General features: G+C 38.8%; 2 protein-coding genes across 2 annotated transcripts in view; one reads left to right on the forward strand and one right to left on the reverse strand.

Annotated features, from left to right (window-relative positions):
- Positions 1–1,054: 1,054 nt before the first annotated feature.
- LOC121377426 overlaps positions 1,055–13,957 on the forward strand; it is a 28,520-nt gene continuing 15,617 nt past the window's right edge. The window contains exon 1 of the mRNA XM_041505410.1: positions 1,055–1,143. The gene's annotated coding sequence lies outside the window, so the exon portion shown is untranslated. The remainder of the gene's footprint in view (positions 1,144–13,957) is intronic.
- On the reverse strand, positions 8,654–9,751 carry LOC121378069. Its single transcript, XM_041506168.1, has one exon. The coding sequence runs from the start codon at positions 9,749–9,751 to the stop codon at positions 8,654–8,656; it is 1,098 nt and encodes a 365-aa protein (XP_041362102.1).

Below are 13,957 nucleotides of genomic sequence, written 5' to 3' on the forward strand. Positions count from 1 at the left end.
TATACTATACTATACAGGTAGGCTACTCTAATATATACAGTATTATATACTAATATACAGGTACTCTAATATATACAGTATTATATACTATACAATACTATAGAGGCACTCTAATATATACAGTATTATATACTATAATATACAGGTAGGCTACTCTAATATATACAGTATTATATACTATAATATACAGGCTCGCGTGCCCCAAACTTTTAAATTAATACACCACTTTAGTTTAAAATGTACTGATGTCATAGTGTCGTTAAACAACTCAGGCTTGCCATGAAAAAACAAATTGAGGGGTGTAGTTAATTGCTCCCCTAACATAGATTATGGGGAGTCATTTAAGATGTTCCCATATTGAATACTGCTATTCAAAACTTAAAGAAAAAAATGCACATACTAAGGGGAGCTACACATTACTGTCCTTGACCTATAGTTTCAGGGGAGTGATGGGGAGCGAGTGTAATAGCTCCCTTTAAACGGCTAGGTCTAACAAATATTCCTTTGCTTTTGGGGGGCGGGACGTAGCCCAGTGGTAAAGCGCTCGCTCGATGCACGGTCGGTCTGGGATCGATCCCCGTAGGTTGGTTCATTGGGCTATTTCGTGTTACAGCCAGTGCACCACGACTGGTATATCAAAGGCCGTGGTATGTACTACCCTGTCTGTGGGATGGTGCATATAAAAGATCCCTTGCTGCTAATCGAAAAGAGTAGCCCATGGAGTGACGACAGCGGGTTTCCTCTCTCAATATCTGTGTGGTCCTTAACCATATGTCTGACGCCATATAACCGTTCATAAAATGTGTTGAGTGCGTTGTTAAATAATACATTTCTTTCCTTTGTGTTAGTAAACGGTTAGACGATATTGCAGCTTTAAAGTGAAGCAACGCGCCGTCGAAGCCATGTGTTTAATGTTAACAGATTAGTGCGTGTTTTTTTTTTTTTGTAACCGGCTTCCTCGTTCTAAATTTAACATTTGACGAGTTCTTCCCAGTTAGCTGTGACACTTTCGTCACGCCTCGATAAACACCGTCACTTGGTGTTTACTGGAGATTGACGACACCACCAACAAGAGCGACCCTGTCTTCAACACACTTTCTACCTGCTTTGTGATTGGAGGTTTCACGGAATAATATATTCAAGGTAAATTTACTTTCATTACAATGAATATTTTCTTGGTTAATCTTTCATGTTGCTGTTGCTTGTTTTTGTTAGTTAAGTATTGTATTATAAGTAGCCCCCGTTGTTTGAGAATATAGTCCTATAGTTGGTTGGTTAAACGAGTGTGAGTTTTACCTGTAGTACAGGTGTGCCCAGGTACGTAATTAACGTCTGTGTCTGGTGCGTGGGCTATACTGAAGGTCTGGTATATTCGTCACATTCTCTCACGTTCTGTTTGCATTTGGTCTACGCGGCAATGCTTTGTGGATGCAAACGTTTAAGCTGGGTCTGTAATTACTATAGCTTTCAAGGGATTCAGGAGAGAGAGAGAGAGAGAGAGAGAGAGAGAGAGAGAGAGAGAGAGAGAGAGAGAGAGAGAGAGAGAGAGAGAGAGAGAGAGAGAGGCAAAAGACTGGCTGGCTGACTACTTGACTGATTGATTGACTGACTGGCTGACTGACTGATTGGCTGGCTGGCTAGCTGGCTGACTGACTGACTGACTAGTTAACTGTCTGTCTGACTGGCTGACTGACTGGCTGACTAAATGACTGACTTGATGACTGACTTGCTGACTGACTGACTTACTTGCTGACTGACTGGCTGGCTAACTGACTGGCTGACTGACTGACTGACTATCTGGCTGGCTGGCTGGCTGACTGTCTGACTGGCTGTCTGTCTGTCTGGCTGGCTGACTGACTGACTGACTGATTGGCTGGCTGTCTGGCTGGCTGGCTGGCTGACTGGCTGACTGACTGACTGGCTGGCTAACTGGCTAACTGACAGAAAGACAAACAAACAAAATAAATGAACGTTTACGACCAGACGGAAGTGTAAGGCTACTACGTCAATTTCTCTCACTAAGATCTTGGACTAAAATCCTGCATGTAAAGGTGTGTCCAGGACAGCGTGCTAGAGCCATAAAGTGTCCATCGATACAATACATAAGATATATTAGTACACAAGTATTATGGTAACGGTGTCTAGCTCAGACGTTATAGCATTCTTCTCAATGGTCCCATTCTCTTGTAGTTTATTTCCCGTCCCAACCACTGCCACACAAATGGTATGTCAAACTCCGTGGTATGTGCTGTCACATGAGAAAGTGCATACAAATGAACCCTACTGCTAATGGAAAAATGTAGCGAATTTCCACTATTTAATTTTTTACATCCTGTGTGTTCTAGCCGTGTCATTAAACAAAACAAACTTTATCCTTTTTAAAACAGTACCCATGTAATACTAACTGTAATTTAAAATAATTCCTAGATCCACATAGCCAGTTCGATCTTGCAACCCTACGAGGAAGTAATAATCGAGGCCTGTTCTAAACTACAGTGTATTAACTTAACAAAGAAAAAAAGACAAAACCCCTAAACGTCGACTATAAAAAATATATGCATGTCTTTATCTTTGAAGCGAATCGTATGCATGAATACTTCTACAACGTGTTAGGTTTTCTTCTTCGCCACAGCAGTGATATCCACTTGGCTAAGCGCTTTATGCTGTTTTGATGTCTTTTGAAATGATTTGAACCCTGCCAAGATATCAATACGAAAAATTAAACAGGTTTTCAAAGAAGTCATAGTTTTAGTTCCTTGGTTCATCCCAGGGTGAAACATAAGTCACAGAGCTAATAAAAGCTATATGGGAATGAACGTGGGGCTGGGTGATCAGTGGAGGATCCAGAAATTCCAGTGGGGGGGGGGGGGAGGGGGGCAATGACATGAGGCGGAATGCCAAGAGAACTTGGGGGGGGGGGTTGGAGGGTGGTGGCGGATGAAAATTAATATGTAATAAAATTATAATTGTCGCAAAATTTAGAGCGGCCCGGGCTAATGCCCCTCCCCCTTAGATCCGCCTCTGGTGATGATGTTGGCTTTCCGTCGACCAACCGGCAGGTCCGTACCTAGTCTAACATGTGTGTGTTGGGGGGGGGGGGGGGCGGGGGGAGGGGTGGTGGTGAGGGGGGTGGCAAAACAAGAAATCAAGGCACAGTAACATAGCATACGATAATAATATGTATTTATTTGTATTCGTTTTGGTACGTACGACCCTGGCACGGGTTAACGGGGAAGGGCGGGTGGGAGGGTTGGGGGTATGTAATTCAACAAAAAAGCTAATTCATATTTTCGAAAGGGTTAAAATACACTTGCAGGCAGTATTCTGTATGGGGTGGGGGTGGGGGTGGGGGTGGGGTGGAGGCAGAGGATACACCGAACAGATAAAGATACATTTAATTCCTGTAACAATCATCGACATTAGGAAATACGTGTACAAAATAGCATGAACAAATTTCAAGACAATTCGTACAAAAACTATTAAATGAAGATATCAATGAAAACATACAGACAAACAGGCAGGCAGGCAGGCTGGCAGACAGACAGATATGCAGACAGACAGACAGATACAGATAGACAGACAGACAGGCAGAGAGAGAGACAGACAGGCAGACAGACAGACAACCAGGCAGGCAGACAGGCAGACGTACAGACGTACTAGACCGGCAGCCAAGTGAGATTTAATTGTTCCAAAAGGTTTGAGGTGGTTGAGGTGTAAAGGGACCCCAACTGACTACAGAAACCTAATTCTTAAGTAAATCTAGTGCGGGAGTAAACAGGGGGCGCTACTGAAATTACCTCCAAAATGGGATTTAATTGTTGTGAAAGTTCCATCCAAAATTCCTTTGCTACTTATTAGAGGACTTCTCACTGAGCCCAAATCCACAACTAAAGAACAAATATTTTGCGGTAAAGGCTACTTAAGAAAGACTCTAATTAGTGCTATTTAGGGATTTAATTGTTGTGAAAGTTCCATCCTTGGAACCAAATGTAAAATGTAGAGTATGCTCACCCGATTCAGAATTACCAATTTAAGAAAAAAATATTGCTGGAAAGTGCACTTAAGAAGAGGTCAAATGCTAATTAGTGCTAATTAGTGATTTAATTGTTGTGAAAGGTCCATTCGAAATTCCTTTGCTATTTGGTAGAGGACATCTCAATGAGCCCAAATCCACTACTTAAGAAAAAATATTTAGTGGGAAAGGCTACTTAGGAAAGACTCTAATTAGTGCTAATTAGGGATTTAATGGTTGTGAAAGTTCCATCCTTGGAACCAAATGTGAAATGCTCACCTGATTCAGACAAGATAATGACTTACAGCATCAATGTGAAAGGTTTTTTTTTTCTTTAGAACATGAACATGTAGTATATCAATGGATAGCTTTTGGTGAGTATTGTACAGCTAAGTCAATATTATGTATGAATATGGTATACAGAGTCATAAAACATTTTAATAGCCATTCTTTTTGCTGAGAGATGTGCGCCATATTGTCACTGTAAAATGGGGTTTTAAAAATGCTAATTGAAGACCATCCATGAAATGGGTTTTTTCAAAATGGGGGATTTTTTTTATCACCCCTGCTTCATGTACACCTTTTGTATATTTGATCATTATTCCCCCCTCCCCGCCCCCCCCAGTAAGTACAGCGTTCACCTGAGATGCTTGAGTCGAAGGATTGAATCCCTTAGGTGAACCCAAGCTCGGATTGGTTTTTCCTGACTCAGCCAGTGCCCCGCGCCTGGTACCCAAAACGAAAACTTATAGCGGTTTCCTCTTAGACTATATGACCAAATGTCTGACATCCACTAGCCAGTCATTGAGCAAAACAAACTTTCTAGCTCTATGTTACTCCAACGCAGAACCGAGAAAACTGTCCATTGTGTGTATTTAGATTTTAGAATGTCCTTCACTGACAGCATGACCTACTTAAAGCAAAATGTGTCTGTATTTGACAAGAAATGTAATAAAGCCTGGAACAGTCTTCCTTCAAGACAGATGCTCTTGTTCTTTGGATTTATTATAAACTAGAAGTCATTTGAAAAAAATATTATTCATCTCGAAACGATCTAAGAAACAAGCCATTCCTACATAAATATACCATACTTGTCATTGCCCACCTTAATAAGTCTGTTCATCATATCATTGAAAGCTTGGACTTCAATGCTTCATCTATTTGCTGCTTTCTTTAAAAATATTTTCCATATGTCCCAATGTGATATTTCCCAGAAATGTCTTCTGTGTGTATTTTGTCTATTCATGGTGTCTGAGATATTTCAACTTTTGACCAATCTTCATAGATGACTCCAGCTCTGCTACCACCTTTCATAGAAGCATTATTCTCCTCATGTTCCTGGTCAATAGCAACAGCAAAGAATGGTTATCATGTTGTTGTTTTTTTATTGTGAAGCACCCTGCCAAAATTCAGCATATACATCAACATGTTATTCATTAAGTGTTGCCAAATCTTGCAAATGCACTGAAAGTCACCTAGTTTGTGTTGTTTCAAGAAACCAATAATGATAAAATATGTGTATGCAAAATGAAGTTTGCTTTTCAAATGCTTAAAGAAAGAGCATTATTTTTATTTCCAACTGCAGAACTGAAAAACAAAATTGGAACAGGGTTCATGATTCAGCTCTATGATTGCAGCAGTCTTTGACTGATGAAGTATAAATCATACATGTCTTCTACTGTAGGAGGGTGGGGATGCGTCACATTAGTGACTTTTGGGAAAGGAGTCTGTCAATCCTGAAGAGGCAACTCCAGCCTATATATACTAGGACATCTACTAATTCACTACCATCAATAATATAGATCTGCTACCACTTTGAATGCTGCCATCTTCATATGAAGGCATCTGAGAAACACAATTAAGTGATATTCACTATGACTTAATAGACATATACATTCAATACATTTGTCATTGGCATACAAAGGGTGGTCCAGGATAATTATAAATATTTGGTTGGGATTCAGAATGCGAACTTCCGTTTTCACTACACACATTGAGTGATGAATAGGCAGCGTTACAAAAACAGGAATACAAGAGAAATGATAGGCACATTCCTCTCAGGGGTGGTACTCCCTGGCTGATGGTTATCGTGGAATGTAGCCACGAAATAATCTCATCTTCGTCAAAACCATACCATTCAAAAATTATTCCTGGTACATTGACTCATATGACCTACGAGGTTCATGCCTGCAATATGTGCATTGGGCATATGTACTAACCAGTGTAATATGAATCCTGTGATGTTCGCAACATAATTAAATATGTAAGTCACTTTCCCCAAAGAGATATGGTGGACATAACCCTTCTCTTCTTCTTCTTCTGCGTTCAAACACTGTTGGTTACGGCTCTTAATTTAGATCAGGATTTGTATGTTCCCGATGAATTGTGTGGTGTTGACCAGTTCTCATTTGGTTCCCCATAGATTGTTTCTAAAGTGCATCGGTATTGACCAAGAGGTGTTCTCCAATAAATAGTGTTTGGTGGCATTAATTCTGATGCTGCCCTTGAAATACTAGTCTAGTATAAACTATGTTAGCTATTTAAAGAAAACACAACATGAAATTGTCATTAAGCAGTAAACTACAAGATGTGTAACTGACTTATATATGTAAATCTTTGTTATTAAGTGTGTATATAGCAATAAATACTCGTATGTTCAATTCTGACACCTACACTGGCTTCCATGGCAGTCAAAATGACCATTTTGAAAATGGCTGCCACAACAATCACCGAATAAATCTCCAATGTTGCTATTTCAAAAATATTTCCTAAGATATGTCCTAAAATACAAAAATAGCATTTTCTATCATCAAAGACATACGTTTGTCCTTGATGATGATGAATTGGATGATGATGTTAATATTGAGTGAAACCTTTTAGTTGAAATGCACACATAATATTTAAGGGCAGGTAATATAGTATGCTCACTATAATACAAAATGTTGTATATTCTCTTAATTTACCTAAGAAACAGAGATAATTTAGGCATATATAAATTGTATACCGGGTAATATAAACTAAATCCGAATAGGGTTTTAGAAGGAAAAATAGAGACTTTTTAAAACTATATTTAATTAAAAATGGTTATTAAAGCCGCACACCCTAGTTCCATCCAGCGAAAATAAATTATAATTTGGTTAATCTACAAACCTGTAACACACTTAGATCACTTTTTTATTAAATGGAATGAAAAAGCAGGTTTTATATCGATAAATACCATGGGAATCCCCATGTCCCAATTGCTTGAAATAATTTTGAAAGTTAGTATTCTGATGTCACCGGTAGAAGCACAACAATGCCTACGTCACGACAAATTTCACAGACTTGGTGTGCGTTCGTTTCACCTCTCCTGGACATGTTCCAACTGTTCTGTCCTGGTTGTATCCCCTCTCCAGATATCGTAAGACTTAGCAAAATTATTGGTTTTAAGGGTTTGTAACGTTTTGTATTGAGACACTTACTTGTCTGAACTTTATTGTTACTGAAAATGTTCACGAACTGTGAAGAAAAATCTCACAAATGAACAACAACAAATCTGATGTTGATTGCGCGAACCGTGCACGAGAAAACAAACCGAACCAAAATTATAACGGTCACGTGATATACCAACGTCTGTGACATTAAAAATAGATTGGACCTCGCTTGCTTAACGGTTTTTTCTCGACAACACGTTTTGTGAAAAAATGCAAAAAATGCAGTTCGTGGTTTTACAAACATCAGGATTACCAAAAAGCACTTCAGGTGAATGGAAATGTGTATTCTAAATAATAAAATGTAAGTAAAGTGCAATTTTATTTGTGAAAAATGGGGTTTAATAGCGAAAAACAACGCTGTAATGGTTAACAAATAAACGTAACTAGGGTGTGTCCCTTTAACATGTTTTATGACTCTGTATACCATATTCATACATAATATTGACTTATCTGTACAATACTCACCAAAAGTTATCTGTTTCGACGACTTCCAATAAATTCATCATATATTTCCAGTTATTTTGTCCACGATAAACGAACCCAAAAAACAACAACAGATCATGCTCCTTTTCACTCAAACCGGAAACTGGTATTCTTTATTTAATTTTCTGTTTTCTGGATTCGGAAACGAAATCATAATTTAACGAAAGTCTTCAATCCATATCCCCCCCCCCCCCCCCCCCCTTAATATGAAATACCCTTTTTCATATCAACACTCAATATCTCTAATGCTATTTCGGTTCATTTATGTCCACTATAACTATTTTACTAAAATATAAGTCAGTCCTTAATTACTTAAACTATAAACACTATGTCCACACACTATACACAAACTGGAACTGTCAGTAAACATTACTATTTAGAAATGTCAGTCTTCTTCGACATCACATTCTAATGGACAAAGTTTGGTAATAGGTCTCAACAATACTTTATCTGCAGTTTGCACTTTTGCCACACACACATGACCATCTGGCCCGGGAAAAACTTCTATAACTCGCCCTAAAGGCCACTGACCACGAGGAGTGTCTGTAGCCACTACTATCACAACATCACCTACAAGAACGTCCCTTTCAGACTTGAACCACTTCTTCCGCGAATTCAAACTAGGTAGCCATTCTTTTAACCACCTTTTCCAGAAATGTTTAATAAGTTCCTGAACTCTTCTCCATCATTTCCTAGGATGAAAATCACTCTTGTCAACGGATTCTGGAGCAAACTGTCCACCAATACAACCATGTAAAAAGTGATTAGGTGTCAACGGAATATTGTCATCTGGATGAGCACTTTGATATGTCAACGACCTCGAATTAATCAATGCTTCTGCTCCTGCAAACGCTGTCACTAAATCTTCATCAGTTACATCAGCACTACTTAAAATTGGATACATCGCCCGTTTTGCAGACTTGATCATACACTCAAAGACCCAACCAAAATGGAGTGCACTTGCAGGATTGAAATTCCACTGCATACCTCGATTTGCTGCAGATTTGAGCAATTTGTCCTTATCAAACTTATCAGCCAGCTCACGAAGTTCTTTTACAGCTCCTACAAAAAAAATTCCATTGTCAGACATCTTTTCCGGAACACCGCATCGACTTGTCATCCGATATACGGCATTTAGGAATGAATCAGTATCTAATCCATAAGCCATTTCAAGATGTACATCTCTCGATGACAAACATGTAAATAAGCAGAGATACCACTTTTCTCTACGTTTTCCTCTGCCTTGAACGGTGATAAATGGTCCAGCAAAATCCACTGCACAATGACTGAATGCTCTAAGACTAAATCTGATATTAGGAAGAGGAGCCATCACTTGTCTTGCAGTTCTAGCTTTCCGCCTTCGACATTTAGAACACTCTTTTTCCCACTCATGAATCTCTTCACGAGCTGATATTATCCAGAAACGATTTGACAAACTTGCTAATGTCTGATTAGCTCCTGCAACATGATGCCCTTTTTCATGATGTTGTTTTACAATCAACTTTGTAACCCACCTTTTTTGAGGCAATATAATTGGCATTCGAACATCATGCGGTAAGAAATGTGCATATTTGAGATGTCCATTCATGCGAAGAACTCCATCTTCATCAATAAACGGTTGTAGCCCAATTAGTTTACTTCTTAGAGGTAATATTGTCCCCGTTTTGAGGACTGAATACTCTTTAGAGAAAAACTCTTGTTGTGTCAAGATTATCTGACTAATTTCTGCATCTTCTATTTCTTCTGGTTGCAACTCGCCATACAATCTTTCATCTTTTGACATCTGGCAGTTTCTGATAAACCGACTAACCCAAGCGTGAATTCGTGTCAATGTTCTCCAACTTGAAAATTGTTTTGGATCCAATCTCCATTTCAGATCATTTTGATGAGCAACAAATAAAGTCCTAAAAGGCATTTTCACCTCAATATCAGAAGTCTTTATAGAAACTTGAAAATTCTTGTCTGGCCAGTTTTCTTAATTCAGTCCAAGAAAGTCAGAACATTCCCACCAGAAAGTTTCACTGACAAGCTTTGAAGCAGGTATTCCTCTAGAGAGCATGTCTGTGAGATTAGCTGCTGTTGGGACATGACGCCATTGTCTAGTTTCTGTCGAACTTTGAATTTCTCCAATTCGATTTGCTACGAAGGGTTTGAAGTTTCTGCTTCGACCACGAATCCACCAAAGCACATTCATACTGTCTGTCCACAACACTACTCGAGAAACCGGAATATCTAAAATTCTGCTAATTGCTAGTGACAACCTCAGTCCAAGAACAGCTGCAACTAATTCTAATCGAAATATACTCATTGCAGCAAGTTTAGCGACTTGTTTTTGCAGCTACCAATCGACACGAGACCTGTCCATCACTATATGTACTTCTAACATAAGCTACAGCACCATATGCGACTTCAGAAGCATCGACGAATGTATGCACAGTCCACGACACTATGTTTTTGTTCTGATCAAGACGAAGACATCGTGGTACCTCAATATTGACTAATTGACCAAGTTCACTAAACCACTGTTGAGCCTTTTCATTCAAATTGCTGGTCAATGGATCATCCCAATCTAAGCTCTCTATCCACATTTCCTGCATAAATATCTTTGCTCTGATTGTGAATGGTCCCAGAAACCCCATAGGATGGAAAAGCCTTGCTATCTTACTCAGGAATTGACGTTTTGTCAGATTTGCATCGATATCTTGCCGAACCTTGAACATAAACACATCTTTCTGAGGTGTCCACAATATACCTAACGTCTTTGTTGATGGCAAGTGTCCCTCATCCATACTGATTTCTGATGCTGTCCTTTTCGGGTACTTGTTCAAGCAATTTTATGGAATTCGACAACCATTTTCTGGCATGCATTCCAGTTCGTCCCCACAAACTTGACAATTGATGATAGAGTTGTATTGCTGTATCCTCATCTGGTACACTATCCATACTATCATCCATGTAGGTAGACTTCACAACTGTCTCAGCAGCCATCTGAAACTGTTCTTTGTTTAACTTAGCATGTTCTTGAGTAACATACTGAGCTAAAAATGGCGACGAGTTAACTTCGAACACAACTCTTGTGAATTTGTATTCTTCTGGCGACTTAGTTTGATCAACATTCCACCACAGAAATCGATGAAATTTCCTATCTTGTGGAGCTATTTCTATTCTCAGATACATTTCGGCTATGTCGCACACCAATGCAACTGGGTGTTACGAAACCGTAACTGTACATCAAAAAGTTCTCGCTGTAATTTTGGTCCCTGATTAATCACACTGTTCAACGAAATGCCATCAACTTTTGCTGCAGAATCAAACACTATTCTCGACTTTGTAGTAGCCTTGTCTGGACGCACCACTGGAAAATGAGGTAAATACCATTTTTGTTCTGGCTGTTTTTCTTCAGGTGGCACTTTTCTAATGTACCCTTTCAACTCGTACTGCTTTAGAGTTGCTTCATAATCATCTGCGATTGACTTCTCTTTTAACAGTTTCTTTTTAGTATTACACAAACGACTGACCGCCATGCTGTAGCTGTCTGGAAAAGTTGGCCTATTATCCTTCCATGGAATGGCAATTCGATACCTGTCATTTACGAATTCCAGTAAATTCTTTGCTTTCTGCAAAGCTGACCGATTCTCTGGACTGAGAACTTGTGTATCATCTTGCTTCACTACTTCTTCTATTTCCCAGACTTCAAAAGAACACTGTTTATATTTTTAACTACATTCTGCTTTCAACACAAATAAATGTACTGTTGAAATTAGTTGTGTGACTGGTTGATAACAAACCTATAGTTCCAATACATGTCCAACCAAGGGGAGTTAAACGAGCGACAGGTTCTCCAGGTCTTCCACGGATGTCCTTATAAGAACAATGCAGATCAGTGTAATCACAACCTATCAAAATATCCACAAGTGGTCGAGGACCAATATCCGGAAATTCCAAGCTGTTCAAATGAGCCCAACTTTTAGAATGATTCTGCCAATCGACAACCTCCAAATTACCTGTAACTCTCTTTGCTGTAAATGCATTCATTGTTATCTTCAAAGAGCCATCTACACTTTCTAGGCTAAAACTGACAGGAACTGTGCTAAATGTTTCTACTTGACCATTTATTACATTTATTTTCACCGTTTGCGAACTTCCCTGTAAACCCAGTTCTGCTGCGACGTCATTATTCAGATAACTCTTGGTACTTGCATCATCCAACAAAGCATTCACTGTCAACTTTTTGTGTCCATTTTTTAATACTACCGGAACTGTTCTTATAGCAACGAACTTCACCGAATCTGAATTAACTGTGTTGTGTGAGACCTTTCTCTATACTGATCATTCTCTGTTTCATTATCTGTCAGTCCTGTGTTAATAATTGGATTGTCGTTCACCGATACTGATGCACTATCACTACTGACTATTCTTCTTGTATGAGAATTTTCCATGGTCTGATGCAGAAGTCTGTTGTGTGTACTCTTACACCTGTTAATTCCACAGATCCGTGTCCGCTTACGATATTGTACACAATGATCATCGCCTAAGCACCGAAAACATAGATTGTTATGTTTCGCAATGCCCCACCTATCCTGAATATTCCTATTTTTGAAACTGTCACATGCCCATACACCATGCGGACCAGAACACACTTTGCACGTTCTATAATTTTGTCTGGTATTTTCTGGTTTCTTGTCATTGCCTAAAAATTATGATGACTGGATTTCCTTTTAATCAGCACTTCTTATCTTGGTACGTCAGAAAATCCTCTAACAATCTCTGAAGCAACCATTTGAAACTCGGCCTCTTGATTAATGAATTGCCGTAACGATTCAACAGACTCAATTTTTCTGTTTTCGAAAATCCATCTATTGTACTTAGCCAACATTGATTCTGTCAGTTTCTTTTGTAACTTTAAGTACAATGATCCATCGGAAAGTTCATCATGACGGCCTGCAATCTCTGAAATTTATAACTACAACATCCAAGAGGTCATCAAACATTTCTAAATCCTTTGAATTTCCAACCCGCATGGGTCTGAAATTGTCTATTTCATCAAAATAAACTGCAATCTGTCATCGTTCACCACCATATTTTCTTTCTAATCTTTCTTTTGCAGCTTCATATGCTAATGCAGAATGTCCCAAGTTTTCGACAACCTTGAGAGCCTCACCTGACAAATACTGACGAAGTTGAAGCAATTTAAACTCTGGTCTTGCTGGCGCTTGATCTACACAAGCAACAAATGCAGATTTCCAATTGGCATAAGTCTTTTTATTACCGTCAAAAATGGGAATTGAAACTTTCTTTAACTGTCTCCACATATCATGACCTATTGTCTGTGGACTAGGATTGGATTGATAACCAATTCTATAACTGTCTGTGTCAGAGTTACGTCTTGATGCACGTAATTTATGGTCCATTTCTTCTTCAACTATTTTTTTATTTTTACGAACTTTGTTTTCTACATCCAACAATCTCGGTGTACTATTTAACATTCGACTGTCCAACTCTTTTCTTATTTTATCTATTTCATCCTGTTCCTCTTTTACCTCTTTGCGCACCTGTTCAACATGTCTTTTTGCTTCCAACTCTTGATATACCTCTTTCGAAACTGCAGAATTTATACTTGAGTTATCTCCCCTTTTATTATTCAAATACTCTTGAGCCAACTCATCAGCAACTGAAAACTCAGTTTCTAATTTGTCCATTTCCTTACTAAGCTTGTTCATATTTTCTTTATCTTTATGCTGTTTATACACATCACACAAAACTATCATGCTATCCAGTGTCCGTTCCTGAGCCGAAAATAACTCTTCACTTAATTCCCTAACCTGTGTCCTACTTGGCAAATCTTCGTCCATTAATCTCAACAACTTATTTCTGGGTTTTTTTGTGAATAATGTTTTTGCCTTGGCCTTATTTTTCTTTAAATGAATAATCTTATCTGGATATTCATCATCGCTCACCTCATCGCTAAAGTCTGCATTCAACTGTCCAT

This window comes from Gigantopelta aegis, chromosome 7, assembly GCF_016097555.1.
Source record: "Gigantopelta aegis isolate Gae_Host chromosome 7, Gae_host_genome, whole genome shotgun sequence".
NCBI lineage: Eukaryota > Metazoa > Mollusca > Gastropoda > Neomphalida > Peltospiridae > Gigantopelta > Gigantopelta aegis.

Coding starts and splice junctions, on each gene's coding strand:
- LOC121378069 (XM_041506168.1), bottom strand. CDS start 9,751: ATGTCAAAAGATGAAAGATTGTATGGCGAGTTGCAACCAGAAGAAATA.